At 35.5% G+C, this 17,908-nt stretch overlaps 1 protein-coding gene across 2 annotated transcripts; it reads left to right on the top strand.

Annotated features, from left to right (window-relative positions):
- The first annotated feature begins 7,862 nt into the window (after nucleotides 1–7,862).
- Nucleotides 7,863–13,302, top strand: LOC130748637 (fatty acyl-CoA reductase 3-like). Of its 2 annotated transcripts, XM_057601869.1 has the most exons (9): nucleotides 7,863–8,048; nucleotides 8,163–8,266; nucleotides 8,367–8,580; nucleotides 9,129–9,229; nucleotides 9,488–9,680; nucleotides 12,180–12,347; nucleotides 12,457–12,538; nucleotides 12,671–13,112; nucleotides 13,215–13,302. In XM_057601869.1, the coding sequence occupies exons 3-8, from the start codon at nucleotides 8,381–8,383 to the stop codon at nucleotides 12,674–12,676; spliced, it is 750 nt and encodes a 249-aa protein (XP_057457852.1). In that variant the 5' UTR covers nucleotides 7,863–8,048; nucleotides 8,163–8,266; nucleotides 8,367–8,380; the 3' UTR covers nucleotides 12,677–13,112; nucleotides 13,215–13,302. The 2 variants fall into 2 exon arrangements, with proteins under 2 accessions (XP_057457852.1, XP_057457851.1); XM_057601868.1 differs by lacking the exon at nucleotides 13,215–13,302 and having other exon boundaries at nucleotides 12,457–12,724.
- Nucleotides 13,303–17,908: the final 4,606 nt, after the last annotated feature.

The raw sequence follows: 17,908 nt of genomic DNA on the forward strand, positions 1-17,908 counted from the left end.
TGTATAACATAATAATCATAACTTAAATAAACTTAAAAACATATGACATACAACCCAAGGGTGGAGGTTAGATACTTAGGACATCAATCAGCATCATCAACAATCTCCATTGTCACGAAATCAAACCCATAGGAAAATCCAACTCAAAGGTAAGGAACCAAAGCATCATAAACACAATACCAAATGTGATTGAAAACTTTCCAATAGAATAGGTAAATACCTTGACCATAGTTTGACTGAACCTAGAAATGAGACAATATCGATTCAAATACCAGCCACTGCAATAAGGGCACCAAACCGCAGTAGAGCCTCCTAGGAAACTCCCTCGGGTAAGCACTCCTTCAATGTAGAGGTTAGTGTTCAACTCACAATGTTATCAATATGGAACAAGAAATAAATACAAGTAGGGACTATGTACCTGCAACAAATATCTGCTTCCCATTTCATGAAGCATCATTTATACTCACTTTCTTTGATTCTGATTGTAAGACCCAAGTTTTTAAGCTTAGAATAAGTGGAAGAGATTTCCATTTACGATTAGGCTTGACGTATCGTGAAGGAAAAACCTGAACAAGAGTTTATCGAATGAAATAAATTTATGAAGGAGAAAGTTCAGGAAAAGTCTAAGAATTGTATCCGAATCGATAAAAGGTATAGCACGATCGATTCACTTAAGCCTAGGACAAGAACCTTAGGAAAAGATTAAGTTCCACCCTTGGAACACTGTAGGAATTTATTCCAAAAAAAAACTTCAGAGAAATGTTAGAACTTCTCTTTTTCCATATATCACAATCGTTTCGAGGCGAAACTCTAGAATCTACGAACGTCCGATTCCAATCATCGGAAGTTTGCCGAAACCAAAACCCTGGTATTTCAAAACCCTAGAATCAACCGTCAATGAAGACTTTTTCTATTCAGAGCTTCAAATGAAGATTCTACACGCGTACACCCATTTCTCTCGATGATTTCAATCTTTCTTCAGAAGGAAGTTTTCTATTCCGACATCCGATGCAAAAAGCAACTTATCGGGTAAACTAGTTTTACACCGACTTTGCATTAGTCGCCTAAAATACAAGGGAACCTCTTTTTAGTTTTGGAATTCTTTCGCCAAAACGTATCTTAGAATTCACGGAGAATGAAGCCGGAAAAATCAGAATCGTGAAACTTTCATTTTCCCGCGTTTTTCCATCCTCTATATAGCAAGCCTCGAAAACCAAAAATCATGCTGATATTTCTTTGAAGAATTAGAAGATTCAGCGGGGTGAATATCATGTCTAAAATACGTTGGAATCAGTAGGAAGAATCGGAAATCACTCTCATATTTTTATCGTAACTCTATGAGCCAAATCCTCCGATATCTAAACAAACTGTACCGGTTTACTAAATATCTGTTCATACTTATCCAATCTTTGATAAATATCTGTTCATCCTTATCCAATCTTTGATAAATATCTATTCATACTTATCCGATCCTTGCTAAATATCTTCCATTTCATTCCCTATATATATATGTTGAAGCTTGAGACAAAACCTCACACACACACACACACACACAACACGCGGCCAAGAGGAGAGGAGGAGAAGAAGATTTTCTTGATTTCTTGCTTGATCGTTGATCCGACAGTTGCTACTTCAAGGTGTCAAGGTATAGTCGCTAATCCTTACCTCTGATCGTCTTTTCCATAGCTTTTCTCTATGTCCTTCTGTACTCTTAGTTTTGAGGTTTTTGCAAAACTATCCTGAATACTTCATTTTTTATTCTAAACATCTTCCTTACGTGCCCAAGAGCACTTCTGTCGGATTAGTTTTTCCGTTATGTCGCCGGAACTCCGCCGGAATCAATTTCTGCTTAAAATACCCATTTTTAAGCAAAGTCTCAACCTTTAGGCTGAAAACTATCGCCTTAGCTTAGTGCTAGTAGGATTAGTTGTCATAAACGTCGTTGGTGACGTCCCTGCAAAATTTTATTTTTGGGATTTCAGTTTTGAAAAATCCTAAGTTAAAAATCATGACCAAAATACCCCTGCGACAGTTTTTGATCCGATAATTTTTCCGAGTTCAGAATACCCTTAGTTACGGCTTATGATAGCATAGGAACCAAGTTTGATCGAAGAAAAATCGACACACACAATTACCATGTGTGGCCGAGAGCTACCCTAGGAGGAGGAAGAAAATTTCTTTTTCAAAAACTTGTCCTTTCGCGCTAGATTATCGTACCTCGGAATATATGCTACTTCGTGTAACCTTAGTGAGTATTGATTGCTGAGTTTCGGTTAGATTCTGAGGGAATTCTGTGGTTTTTACTCTAAAGGTTATTTTGAGGAATTTCCTGAAGAACAAGGAGCTGATTGTGAAGGAGCGTTTGAAGAGAACTCTGGAAATTGGCTAAGGTGAGGGCTACTCACTGAATACTAGATAATGCTTTAGGTGTCGACGAATTCGACTTGATTTATTGTTTATGCACTTATTTGTGTTTGATTGAGAAATGTTTTCTGAGGCTTCGGCTGACAATGTAGATTATTCATCTACTGACTGTTTCTTGAGTTTGAATCATATGCTATGTGCTAAATGGTTAATTTAGGATGTGTGATATCTGCTCTATATGCTAAGTGCTACATGGTTAATCTAGGATGTGTTAATATATGTGCTATGATTGTTGGACTGTGCTAATTTAACTATGCCATTACACCTATATCTGTTATGCTTCAGAGTGAGGATAACGGGCATGTCATGCCGATTTTATTTTGAGATTTTGGGGAAGTTGATGGGACGGACCGAGGTTCGTACCCTATTATTGTTTTAGTGGATCGAGACCTTCTCAAAGGAAAATTGATTTTGAAAATGATATTGGAAAAACCCCATTTGAATTCACGTAAGAACTTGGGTTGTTCTGTCTAAGGCAAGAAGGGATTTTAATGAGGCATTGTGCCCGGCCAGCTTACCTGGGAACTTCTCGGGCCATTACTTGGGTGATGATGGACCTTTTGTTTTGAGACCATCTCCAGGGAATCATTGGAATTATGGGATCTTTGAAACTAATAGGATTAGAGACGAAACTTAAACAATTTCATAATGAACCTCCATAATGTATTAAACAAACTCAAAACCCTTAATATAATGATAAAAGACTCAGACGAAAGTTTAGGGCTCGAATATTAGTTTTGAAAAATGAGAAGTGTCGTCGAGTCCAAGTCTTGAGGAAACTTACAAGTTTCCGAGTATGCTTATACTCTTTCGCTCGATGAGCAGTTTAATGTTTGGCTATCTAAAGTTTAGCCGGAGACTATAAGTTTCCAAGTACTTCGGTACCCTTTCGCTCGATGAGCAGTTTATTGATTGGCTATCTAAAGTTTAGCCGGGAACCATGAGTTCCCAAGTACATTCTTCTTCTTTTGATTAATTCATTTTGTCGCAGAATCGACATTTGCCTTAGGGTAGGCTTTTTAGAGACATTAAGTTAGTTAGAACACGTGGCGACGTGTCGAGTGAGGTCGGAGACGTTGTTTGGCTAATCACTTGCATTCATGCACTCATTTTGAGGTTAATACACGGCGGATTACCGGACCTCGGTGGATTCCAAAATGGTCATAAGACCCGGATTTCCATATAAGAACACTGCGGTGATTCTTAGTAGCAGACGGAAATGGCAGACCTTCGGGTTCACTGCTGATCTGACTACACTTTGTGTGGTGTAAGAGACACGCGAGCGGAAACGGTCCCACCGTTGCTGGTGCTAGGATTGACTCGTTGATGCCCATCCGTTCCGGAATGCATTTGTTAACCAGCATTGCATTTCATGCAACATGCATACTGACTTAGTTGCTGAGTGTGATTGATAATTGTTAATCTTATCTGATGCATGTTAAGTGTTATTACTGTCTTTTATATTCATTGTGAAATATACAACCCTAGGATGCTATCCCTAACTTATAAGCCTAAGTAAGCTATCTATATCTGTATCTATTGGATTTATTATTTACATAATTCTTTGGAGTTGACCCTCGCATCTTCTGTGTGTGCTTTGGCGGACAAACGCCCTTTGTCAGATGTCTATGGCGGACTGATTCACGATGGTTCACCCTTCGGGGGGAACTAGGTTCGAGATGCCGGGATAGGAGCGCATCGCGGTAGCGAGAGGAGGACGGATGGTGTACATAGACTTGGTCGTTCTGGATTCAGATTCGGACGACGATCACGCTAGTATGTAGGTTTTAGTGCTGGCGTGAGCTCCTCGAGATGGGATTAGTGTAGGAGTAGAGTCTTAGCTCTGACCGTTATGTTTTCTTTTGGGAACAGGGTAGTTTCCTACCTATAGCTTTTTGTGTGGCTTCTTTACGGGAATCACAGAGAGTTGGTTGGACTTAGGAGGTCTTGTTTTAGGCCGTTTGGGCTAACTCATTCTCATTTTTGAGGGATAGTGTTGCGAACACTTGACCTTTCTTTTGGTTTGGTACTACAGCGGGGGCTGTATTTATCGTATATTAGTTCGGATATCCTTTGTTGTAGAGTTTCTATTTCTTCCAGTCTTTGGTTCTATTATCGAAAACAAAAATATTCACGTTTTTCCGCTTTAATTTCTTTTTGGTTACTAAAGTGACGCCACCGAAATCGGGGTGTTACACTGATGGATTTTACAATGTATATTCTTAGGAAAAAAATACTTCGACATGATAGTTTTAAGAAATTATGTTTCCTCAACTGAGCTAGTTCACTAAGAAATCAGAAATGCATTTCCACATAAGAAAAACCAATGACGAAAATGGTTAAAAAGGGAAAAAGTGAATAGAAAATGGTCAGGTCAGTGTCCGTATCATTTCCAAGTTCATATTTATAGCAATTAGTTAAAAGGGAAAAAACTACCAAACTAAATAACATGTCTTGTAGAATAATATACCACACAGACATATAAAGAAGAAAGACTTACAATAGCTTGAGGATAGAGCATAGGTCTGTAAGCAATAATACTACTAATATAAAAATCAAAATAACATGTTTAACACTACAATTGTCAGATAAGGTATTTAATCTTAACTTAAGAACCATTAATATTCAGGGAGATGAATAATAAGATATAAGTGCGGGAAAAAAGAGGGAAATGCAGGGCATACAACCCCAATGATCTGATACTGTTGTATTTGATTTGTTTGTTTAGTTGTCATTTGAGAGTTTGATGATGAGTTGCTTCACGCAGCTGCCCTGCTAGCACAGGAACTTCAAATGGAAAGAAGCACAAAAATTTCAAAACACTGTCGAACATAAAGAGCAAATCATCCATATATCTTCCATGCATTGGATTTGAAGAAAAATTAAAACAATTGAAAATTCAAGTCCCAAAATCAGACTTTACTCAAAAGGTATACCTTCTCCACGGTGATAACACGCCCTTCAAGTACACAGTGAATCAGAATATCAGATACTTAAGACATCGATCAGCATCGTCAACAGTCTCCATTGTCACGAAATCAAACTCACATGATTCTGTAGTCCATGGATCAACTAACATATGCCTATATATCACCTAGGAAAATCCAACTCAAAGGTAAGGAACCAAAGCAAAACAAAGACTGCCACATGAATAACAACACCAGTGGCAGCTAAAAAAACACAAGTGAACAAGTCACATCCAAAAATAAGATTTAATCCCTGTGTCATGCCCAAGATCTTTCAAAACAAGTTAAACCATAGCTTAAAGTCAAAACAAGTTTGATAATGAATATAATAGATGAACATGTTTAAATCGAGTTCACTATCAAGAGAACTAGCCAAACCTTTAAGGCTAATCAAGACTTGAGAACATATAGATAAATTCAATGGCCAAAAAACCAATTCATCAAACAAAATTTCACCCTGAAACTATTATCCAAGCAAATATGTAAGTTAGCATTAATAAAGAGAAAAACCACCACTTCAGACTTGTTCCTAGAATCGGAAATGTACAGGATTAAAATTTACAAGCAAAGAACAAACAACTAAATACTGCATAAATGCTTGGCATTTCATCAAACAGTTGGTGTACAGTTAGTCGATCTTTGTCATTTCAACACATACTGAGTATCAAATGCAAGGTACCACAATAAATCAAGGAAGGGAACGTTGAGCAATCGAAGCTACCTGGAGACCACCACAACCTGCTGCGATTAGTCATGGTTTACTCGTGGAAGCAGGGAAGCTCAAAAACCCTTCGAATTTGGAACTATGCATCGCCGTTTTGCAAATTTCCTGAACCCTAACATGCATCCCCTTCGCACATAACGTCTCCGCCAATTTCCTCCGCACCCTCGCCGCAACCCTGTCTTCGAGTTCACAGTTTCCAGCGCCATCATCGTCGCCCTCCTCGCTCAATCGAGCAACTTCTCTGCCAAAAACGCCGCCGGTGGAATGGTACCAACATCGCCGTCGATCCTCCGCCACCTGAGACGATTATCTCCAAAACGGTTCAGGATTTGACGCCGCTTCTCCGATTTCTCGCCGCTTCGCTCGGAGACGGAGAAGCTACGAGAAATCGATGATCAAGGGAGAGAAATCAAAAGTTAGAAGGGAAAATGATATTTGCAGAAATAAATAAAAAAAATTGACTTAAAGTTTTTGTTTGTGTTGTAAAAAGCTTTTAGAAACTTAAGCAATGAATGTTTGATTGCACAGTCTCTCTAGCACACTAGTAATTAGGCGAAATGACCACTTTAGACAATGTGATGCCAAATAGCTACTAATTCGCTAGGAATGCAGTAGTGGCATTCTATTTAAATGCCAGAGTAATATCAGTTTGTTGCCAAATAGCTGCTAATTAGCTAGGAAGCGGTCCTGAATTAGTGGCATTCCAATTAAATGCCAGAGTATTCCATTTTGTTGCCAAATAGCTGCTAATTAGCTAGGAAGCGGTATTAAATTAGTGGCATTCTAATTAAATGCCAAAATAATATCAGTTTGTGGCATTTTTTGGTAAATGCCACAAATGTAGTGCCACTAAAAACAAGTTTTTTTGTAGTGTTAATATTAATATGTTATATTTTTAATTTTTTAAATTTATATGTATATATATATTTCCCCCAGATTTGACAGTTTCTTGATCCGTCACTTCATATGAGCCAAAATTTGCAAAACTTGCCAAGGAGATGAGATGAGTTAAGTACTTGGAAAAAAGGGAATCATGAGCTAAAACAAAGGGGCTCAAATATTTTTCATAAATACTCCCACTAGTCCTTTATATAATAACTAACCAATGATTTCACACTCTTTACAAGAATTGGTTAATTTGGTTGATTGTTTAATTTATTCTTACATGCATTCTGATGAGTTTTCAAAAATATGCATGCATAATCCAATTTTTCAATGTAAAAGCAAAGTTTTGGAAAGTAAAAATGAGATACATTATAATTAATTAGTTAATGTAATATTTTCATAATTAAAAAGGGTAATATTATCAAAAGTATAATTCTTATATAAATTAAAGTACCAGTTCGGATGGGGAGTACAATAATTGAACAATAACTTTAACAAAAGATTGCAGACTTTTTTCATTATTTTAATATCACTATAAAAAAACACAAGAATTTGAATTTTATTTTATGGAGTTGTTATTTGGACCCCACATCTATTTGAACCCCCTTTAAAATACAAAAATATTTTTTTACGCACATTCAAAGTGCGACCATAACGCACTTTAGAGGTGCGTTCATTATGCACTTTTAAAATCACTTTTAAAGTGCGAGCAAAAATTGAAAATAGATGTGCGGGGGTCCGAATAGATGTCGGAGAGTCCGAATAACAATAAAGGCACGAGCTCATAACTTGTTCTATTTGGAAACGTTTCCGCATATATATAGTATAGAGAAGAAGAACAAAAACTAGAAGAACAAAAAAGCTTCAGCCCAGTTGGCAAAAGCAAAGTTCACTCACTCAACATACATACATAAATTTGTCCAGGATATCAACAAACAGCTGCTAGAGGACTCATTGTTTTCTAGCAATGAAGGAATTTGAAAGTATTCATGATTTCTTTAAAGGAAAGACCATATTGGTTACAGGTGCAACGGGATTCCTAGGAAAAGGTTAATGTCTCATTCTTCTCTTAATTATCTCACAAGCATATCTTATGATTCAGTTCGAGAGGTTTTAATTCAATTATATATAATGTTGTTGTGGTTTATTTATTGTTTATGAAGTTTTTGTGGAGAAGATATTGAGAGTTCAACCAAACATAAAAAAGTTATACATTCTTCTGAGAGCATCAAATCCTTATTTAGCTACCCAACGCTTGCACAATGAGGTATATATGTACCCATTTTCAGCATTTGTTTTTCTTTTTACATGAATTTGAAATTAATAATGCATATAATGTGTTTATGTACGCGTGTATGCATGTGCAGGTGATTAACTGATTATGAAGGACTTATTCAGGGTTCTACGAGATAAATTGGGTGCGGATTTTGATTCTTTTATATCAAAGAAAGTTGTTGCAGTTGCTGGTGATGTTTCTAGAGTGAATTTGGGACTTGATCAAGACAAAAATCTGAAAGATGAGGTGTTGGAAGAGTTAGATGTTATAGTACACACTGCTGCCGCTACCACTTTTGATGAGAGGTAACATATAAATGAACTAGTAAGCATAAAATTATATGGTGCTTGCTAGGGTACTTTAAGCCAGATTAAGGTGTAGTACTCAAAATGAGTTGGTTCAATAATAAAGATTTATGCACGGCTTTAAATTTTGATTTTTTTTTCTATCGTAGTAATGCACTGTTCCATTCTTAGAGACGTGAGATTTGCGAGCTGTGTTTTGAGAGCTATGTTCATCCATCAACAATGATCATATTACGCGCATCTCTATCACCATCATTCGTTTTCACTACTCGTTCATTTTTCATTAAAAAATGAATTTATGAGATAAAGTTAATTGACAAATAAAGTAAAAACTACGAATGTAATATTTACCTTGAATAACATGATAATAATCTATTGAATTACTTAATACGGGTACCACACAAAAAAAAAATTCAGGGTACCACAAAATTTACGAAATTCCTAAGTGAATTGATATTAATTTAGTTAACATATACTTATAACACATAAAATTAGTTTAGATTTACCGTGGCTCAATATGATTATTAAAGACTAGTTAATTTGTGCAGATATGATATTGCAATGGGCACTAATACAATGGGAGCTTTCAATGTTGTTAACTTTGTTAAGAATTGTCATAAACTGAAGATTCTTCTCCATGTATCCACTGGTATATAATGATCTATCATTAATTCACACTTCTATTTATCGTTTTTCACTTCATTTACGTACTTATCATTTTTTATCTAGCTCTTTCTTCTATTTCAATCATAAATCACACGGTTCTTACTTTGTCTATACTCTATATACATAAATTTCAATTAATTATCGTAAGATTCAATGCCTAAATATCTCATTATTATTTATTTTGTACAAATTCGTTTACTTTACTCCACTAATTCTAGGATTTTTGTGTGTGTGTAATTAGCTTACGTGTGTGGGGAGAAAGGAGGGCTGATAGTTGAGGAACCCTTACATATTGGTCAGATGAAAAAAGGATCCTCAAATTTAGATATCTTCTTAGAAAAGCAGATGATTGAGGAAAAACTTAAGGAGCTCCGAGCACATAACGCGAATGAGGGAACAATTAAATCAGTGATGCAAAGTTTTGGACTTCTGAGGTAATTTGTGAATCTCACATTGTAATGTTTATTTTATTTCGATTTCAATGTAATGCATCTCTTAAAAATTTGGTTCTTATTACTATTTAAATGTTGACATTGTGAGATCTATACAACCTCATTAAATTAATATTTTTAATGTGGTCTATTCATCTACATGTTTGAAATATATTTTTGGTTTCACATCTATTCTACTTATTAAAAAGAGTTTAAACCAAGTAAAAACATATTTATGCTGATATATTTATACAATAAATTAAAACGTTGTGCAACGCACGGGCAAAAAACACTAATTTATATAAAAACAAATCTAAACGGTTATTAAATCATGTGTCAAACTAAGGTGCATGCAATATCTTAGTACTCTCTGCATACTGTTTAATTACGCTAATATTTCGTGGCCATGGTTCTACTCACTATTTGCCCAGATTTTCAATGTTTTCAGAATTTGAAGAACTGTTTAGCCATAAAAACTTAATGGATTAATCATTAAATTAGTGCTTGTTTGTGTAGCGAAATTTGAGTTTCATCCCTCCCCGAAAAAAATTAGCAAAATCTCTTCACAGTTGTAGCAAGTTTGGTATTAGTCCTCATTTAATGCAGGGCCGTGCAGCCCCTTAGCCAAAAAAGACTGCTGCCTAAGGTTAAACAAAATTTAGGCCCAAAAATTTTGTTATTACATAGTTTATTTTTGGACAAATATAGTAAATTAAACAACCACCCGTGGCACTAGATGCATACGAAAAAGTGGAGTTCGGAATCAAACAGCTACAAAATAAATATAAGATATATATATATATATATATTAGTGAAATATTGAGTATTTTTATGCATATTAGCATACCAATAGAAATATTAAGTTATATTAAAATTTTAGATTTTTAAGTTTTCCAAATATTTATATTGCATATACTCAAAAAAACTAGAAGATTAATATAAAAAAATATATTTTATATAATATACTAAGTCTCTTTGAGATTCTTGTATAAAGTCGACATTTTGCCTTAGGTCCCAAAATGTCTGTACACGGCCCTAAATTTTAGTGGCGGAACTTTTGCCAAGGTTCTAGGTGTCAAGCAATTGTTCACACATGACACGCTTACGAGTCCACACTATCCTCATTAGATTGATCAACTTCATTTTGACTAATCTCCGGATTTTGAGTGATTCTTATTAAGAACTTTCTTCTCTTTTGAGAAACTTTCTTCAAACTTGTATTTTTCAAGCCTCAATTTCTCAATTTATCTAACCTTATAAGCCAATTAAGTCATATCTCTCAATTGTTGGTTGACTATAAATTTTTTGTAATCGAACTGTTCAGGCCTCCTGCAGCCATTTGAACTAATTCTTGTACAGACACATGAGTAAACATGGTCGCGGAAGCCATAAGGCCAATTAGGCACATGCCTAAGGCCTCAAAAAAAAAAATTACTATCTATAGGCCCCAATTTTTTCTTAACAATAACCAAAAGAAAAAGTGTAAAATTACTGTACAGTAGTAGTTTACATGACCAACTATTTATTAGGAAGAAAATATTAAATCAAATAAAACAACAAAGGGAAAATGGGTCTTCTCACTAATTTAAAAAATTATAGGAACTTTAGACTCTACACAAAAAAAATAGCCATGGAAATTGATATAGAGTTAAAATTTCGTGAAAAATGTAAATTCATAGAAAACCTCATTTTGATGAAAATATTAGCAGTAAAATCACACATTCATCTGAAGAACATTTCCACATTGAGTAATCTTTATACATATTAGATCAATCAGTTATTATATTGAGACACAATAAGAACATATTACATTCTTTTCTAAGTGTAAATATTGTCTATAGAATTTTATTGATAATTCCTGAACGTCGCTATTGCTAAAAGAAGTTTTTCAAAATTAAAATTGTTTAAATCATAGCTAATTAAGGTCAATAATGTTATAAGATAAATTGAATGTGTTATTGAAAGCGAAATGTTAGAACTGTTTGATTATAAAACTCTGATAAATGATTTTGCAGCTCAAAAAGTTAGAAAATTAATATTAAAAATTGAGAATTTATATATATATATATATATATATATATCTGTGTGTGTATATTAAGTATCTTTAAGCCCCTAAATGGTTTTCGGATTAGGCCCTCAAAATATACACGGCCTCGAGTAATGCATTATTTACCTAAATCTGAAAAGGGCAGAACTAAATTTATAAAACTATAAACTACAAAAGAGTAGAACTAAATTTATAAAAATGCAAAACAATTTTTGGTTTCTAAAAGTTTCGAAACATAAATTTATTAACCTCCCTCAACGGCCATTAGATTTTAAACCTTTAGTCAATATTATTTGTTTCGTTAGTTTCTCATAATTAAGTTTAGCATTAAAATAAAATACGATTTTTAGTTTACCAATATGTAAAGGAAAAACATCTCTTTCAAAAAAAAAAACATTTATGTATCTTATCTCCATCTTCCTAATCTTGTCTTTGTTTATCCACAATTCATACAGGGCAAAGATGCATGGTTGGCCAAATACCTACGTATTTACAAAATCAATGGCTGAAATGCTTTTAGTGAAAATGAAAGATACTTTGTCTCTACCATTAATCATCATACGCCCCACTATGATTCTCGGCACATACTCAGAACCTTTCCCGGGTTGGGTTGAAGGTGTCAGGTACATTATCACTTAAATACTATACTTACATTTTTATGTAAAAATTATTATTAAAAAAAACATATGGGCTCAACCATTCGAGTAAGTAAAATTAAATTTGTTACTACAGAACTATAGACTTCGTGGTTGCTAAGTATGGTAATGGAACGATGACAAGCTTTGTTGGGAAACCAGAAATAATTTTAGATGTGGTGAGTTCCACACATTTTTGTTTTGCATATTTTCATTAATCTATTCTTTTGTAGTACTAAACATATGTCTTATTTAGCATTTAATTAAACAAAATAATTTTGAACTAATGTTATTGATACCCGTCGATATAGTGGTGAATTTCATGATAGTAGCATTGGTGGCGGCTAATTCCAAGCATCTATCTCATCATTTGGTGTCTCATATTGGATCTTCATTGAGAAATCCTTTCAAAATTTCTGATCTTCTAGACTTGATGCTTTGTTACTTCACGAAAAATCCATGCATTAACAAATATGGAAAACCAATAACTCTCACCAAGAAACTAACTTTGTTCTCTGCTAGTGAGGATTATGATCAGTTCAGGCGCCAGAATAAGGTACTTTAATTTTCCCTTAAGATTTAGTATTATTCATAGTGCTCATGATTCAAGTCATTGAATGAAAATTTTACTTAAAATGACGTTGCTTTGCTATCTTTGTACTAATTGTTACTTTATGTTTGATTGACTTGCAAGGGATCGAAGTTGATGAAAAATGTAGATTTATACAGACCTTATTTTCTCTTTGACGGCATGTGGGTACCACTAATCAATAGCCAATTAGCCGTGTGTAGAATTCAATCTTAATTTAATCACACTAATATGAATGAATCGAATTTCGTATTGTTTCTTAACAGATTTAATGTCAAGAACGCAGAAAGTTTGAGAATGGTAACAGAGGGAGTTGCTGGCATGGATGACAAATTTAGCTTTGATCCAAATAACATTACTTGGAAAGACTTCATGATGAATGTCCATTTTCCTGGTCTAATGAAGTACTCTATTAGGGAATCACCTATTTATATTGGAAGTAAGATGTAATAATGTTTTTTAAAGCAAGTAAGATGTAATAATTATTATAAAGGATATGTTTAATTTCTCGATTATGCGTTTATGAAATATATGGCCAAAGGTGCAATCTCTGATTTAAGAATATTGATTAGTGTTTTCTGATGTAACAAAAAAAAATTATTTTGAAGATAACAATCTCAACCACCTCTATTTTGCGTATTAGGTAGTATTACAAACATGCTAGTTGAATCACCAACAACCGATGTCGACATGGAACAATTTTTAGTAGGTTTTTAGACGAAGAGACACATGATTGAACCAATCTTACACTCGAATAAGAGGTATTCCAAGACTGTATAGCTATCGGTACGGGACTATATATGAGGAGGACATAAAAGATTCGATTGGTGCTACTCGTGACAACAACATACATTTTTTTGGATGCCCAACTCATACAAAGTTTAAGGTTAAATGTGTTTGCCTTGGAGAAATTTTGGGATGAGTGGCCTCCTAGGAAGTTTTCTCGAGAAGCGCGTGTGTGAGGACAAAGCGCAATGAAAAAAGACTTGAGTTGTTACTGTAAGATCACTCGCCAAATCGGGATGTTACAAATGGTATTAGAGTCAACATCTTCCTGTATGATGTGGTTCGAGGACGAACCAAGCGAAAACTGGTGGGCATGTGACAAACGACTTTGCCGAGGGCGAGGAGTGATCGCTGGTGCAGTGAGACACAGACAAAGAGCGACTCTTGGAAGGCTTCTAGGCGAAGGGGCACATGATTGAACTGATCTTGTAGCCGAACAAGAGATATTTCAAGGCTGTATAGGTATGAGACTATACAACTGAGGACGCCATAAAATATTTGATTAGTACTACTAATGACAACAAGATGCACGAGAGCCCAACTCATACAAACTCCAAGGTTAAATGTGCTTGCCTTGGAGCAATATTGAGATGAGTGACCTCCTGAGAAGTTTTCCCGGCAAGCGCGTAAGTGAGGATAAAGCGCGATGAAAAAAGACTCTTGTTGCTACCGTGAGGCCAGTCGTCAGATCTGGATGTTACAAGCATCCTAAAAAAAGGCTATTGAAGTAGTTGAATATGTCATTGGACACTGGATGATAATGGAATTGGAGCTACCACCTTCGGAACCTTGCATGGATGTAGGGGGCTATGTGTTGCCACCTAAACAAGAGGAATTCAGTTAACTGCGCTGACAACTAATTAGTTGATTTGGTATATAATGTTGAGATTTGGCTCATTGTATTTTGGTCTAAAATCTTTAGTTTATTAGGATTTGATTTAATGTGGATTGTAAAAGGTTTTAAGGGATTGTTATAGGATTTATTAGGATTTTATTGTAAAATAGAGATCAATAGAATCCACTATAAATATGATAACAATGTAACCCTAAAAGTTGTACTTTGTACCACATGTTTCATGCCACAAGTAATACAAAGGAGCTATAGCTACTCTATAGCCGCAGAGGTAGGCAATTTGGCCGAACTGCGTGACCAAAGATGTCGTGTGCTTTATCTGTGATTTCTCGCTCTACTACTTCGTGCAATCAAGGTGCTTGAATCCCCTACAAGTGGTATCAGAGCCGATGGTTCGTGGGACCATGGTAACGGCTGGACAACTTCCGCAGAGGGACCGATGGTTAGTAACCATGGTAACGGTCGGGTAACTTATGCGGAGGGGCCGATGGTTAGTAGCCATAGTGACGGCTGATATCTTCCGCTGCGAAGGGAGGTCAACAAGGATTGCAGAAGTCGTTGTGAGAGGAGAAACCGACGGATCTGAAAGACACGGAACAAGGTGGATATCTGTCTACTTTCAAGAGGCGATGGCCACGCCAGGGAAGGAGAAGTGGATGGATACCAAGGTGAAGGAGTGAAGCAACAGGGTGTTGAGCAAGGTGGAGTTCAATCCCAGAAATCAGAATCAGGAAACTAAAGCATCAGATCTTCATAGGGGAGTTCGGAATTCGCCAAGGTGGAGATTGTTGAGATTTGACTCATTATATTTTGGGCTAAAATCTTTAGTTTATTAGGATTTGATTTAATGTGGATTGTAAAAGGTTTTAAGGGATTGTTATAGGATTTATTAGGATTTTATTGTAAAACAGAGATCAATAGAATCCACTATAAATAGGATAACAATGTAACCTTAAAAGTTGTACTTGGTACCACATGCTTCATGCCACAAGTAATACAAAGGAGTTATAGCTACTTTATAGCTGCAGAGGTAGGCAATTTGGCCGAACTGCGTGACCAAAGATGTCGTGTGCTTTATCTGTGATTTCTCGCTCTACTACTTCGTGCAATCAAGGTGCTTGAATCCCCTACATATAAGAATATGACATCTGATTTTAATTAGCTAAGTCACAAAGTGCTAATTGAGGTTCTATTAATTATCCAATTTGAACTTTCAGTATAAAGCAGACAATTTCAGCTAAATTAGTTAGTTGTTAGTTGATAGATTAGTGATTAATTAGTTGTTAGCTGATGGATCATCTGCTAATCAGATGATTTGAACATTTTAAATTGGTCAGCAAATTTGCACTTCAAAATGTGAAAGATTGTTAACCTAAATTTGTTGCTCTAGTAAAATACTAGACATACAACACGTTGAAAGAGATAATTTAGTTTTTGTTGATAACCGGAAATCCCTACTTTAGGTGATATTTTCGTTTGGAACTAGAAGAGAACGTTAAAACGGATCCACTCGCAACAAATGTAGGAGCTTCATGTTAAATAGAGATAGTGGAGCCAGCTGATCAACTTAAAAAGGGAAACCCACTAACTGATGTGATTGGGTGTCATGATGCTAAAAGTTTGTATACGTGCTTTGCAATCAACTCTGATATGCGTCCATAAATAAATAGTTGTTTGATGCTTATTTGTAAATGACAATAGTCAATACAACTCTATGTTTTTTTTTTAATTTACTTTACTTTTCAATCCTTTACTTACGTTTCAACCTTTAAGTTTCAAGTTTTTATTATTTTCCTATCACCATTTACTTTAGTTTAACGGTGTTGTCTAAGGTGGTGCAATAGTAGGTGGGTCTTGCACCCATGCCATACATGTTTGGACCAATAGGAACACACCAGCTGTCAGGGTGTGCAATTGATAACCGGGTGCATCTGTTAATTGGTTTTTATATATTTTTTCAATTTTATTTTGTTTCTTACTACAAAGCCCCTCCACTGAGTGATTTTCCTCAACACTGAAGTACAAATCAGAGTATTTATTGCAGATCTGGGCAAGCTCACAACACCAAAAAGCAACTGAAGTGCGAAGTGGGTAGGGATTCTTTGATCAAGTAGTGATTTTTTAGAACTGGGTCTGGATCCTATTGATTAAAAATACACTCACTATGATCTACATTCACCATAACTACACTAACAGTTAACAATCACCTTACTCGTTCTCATTGTTAACAATCCAATGAAATCTCATTCATCAAAATTTATAATTTTTCCAACCAAGAGGGTGATATCGTGATAGAAGTAAGCAAAATCCAATGAAATTGAAAAGTCACCCACCCAAAATTCTCTTCAACAAACATGAATGAAACAACTTTTTGGTATTCTCTCACAACAGCATCAACAAAGTAGTACCCCAAGTAAAATGAAACAACCCCTTGATCATCTTTCTCAACAATATCCCATATCTGACCCGAATCAAATAGAACCCACACAAAAAAATCGAACAGAACCTACAACAATCTGGGAGAACTCATAAGGCAGGCAGAGAGATGTGGACAGATGCCTTAATAGAGATTAAAACTTGTATTTGAAATTTTCTAGATGATGATGAGGAAAAAGGGTTGTTGACTTTCTTCATGAACCCATTTATTGATTTGGTGGTTCTCCCCAAATCTGCAGCACCTCTTATCTCACTCTCTAAATTGGTGGTCAGCGACGACAGACAGGAGGATGCCGCGACACTCGCTGTTGAAGAGGACTGCTTGCGGCGGCGCGACACCAGAAGAGTTCCGACACGGAGGAGGCAAGGCTCTTGCGGCATGCTTGTCAGTTCAGAGGCCATTAGTGGGGGAAACGCGCCGGAGAAGAAAGGAAACACGTGGAAGGAGTTCGCCGGCGAAGACATGGAACAGAGCAGAGAGGGGAGCCGTTGAGAGTGAAGGAGGAGAGAGATGGGAGAGGGTATTTTTGTACTATTAGTACATTTATTGTTTTGATTTTTTTTAGCAGGTAAACATGACCTGCTATAATAGGTATTTTTTGGCCATGTATGGTGCAAGACCTAGGATGCGCTTGCACCCTAAAAGCCACCTAGTTTAACAACTGTTTACAAAAAAAAAAAAATAACTGTTTACAACTTTTATCAATCATCTTTATTTCTTTCTTCCCAACTTCTCAGCAAAGTATAACTAAGAGTTTTTTAAAGTATTTTATAAACTAATCTGAGAACAAAGCCTATTCCTTAAGCAATTGTCTGAAAAAGAAAATCAACTATTAATCATTAATTAGCTGATTTCAAGCGGCTGAGGGCTAAGTTCTTTTAATC

The sequence above is a fragment of the Lotus japonicus genome, chromosome 3, assembly GCF_012489685.1.
Source record: "Lotus japonicus ecotype B-129 chromosome 3, LjGifu_v1.2".
In the NCBI taxonomy this organism is placed as follows: domain Eukaryota; kingdom Viridiplantae; phylum Streptophyta; class Magnoliopsida; order Fabales; family Fabaceae; genus Lotus; species Lotus japonicus.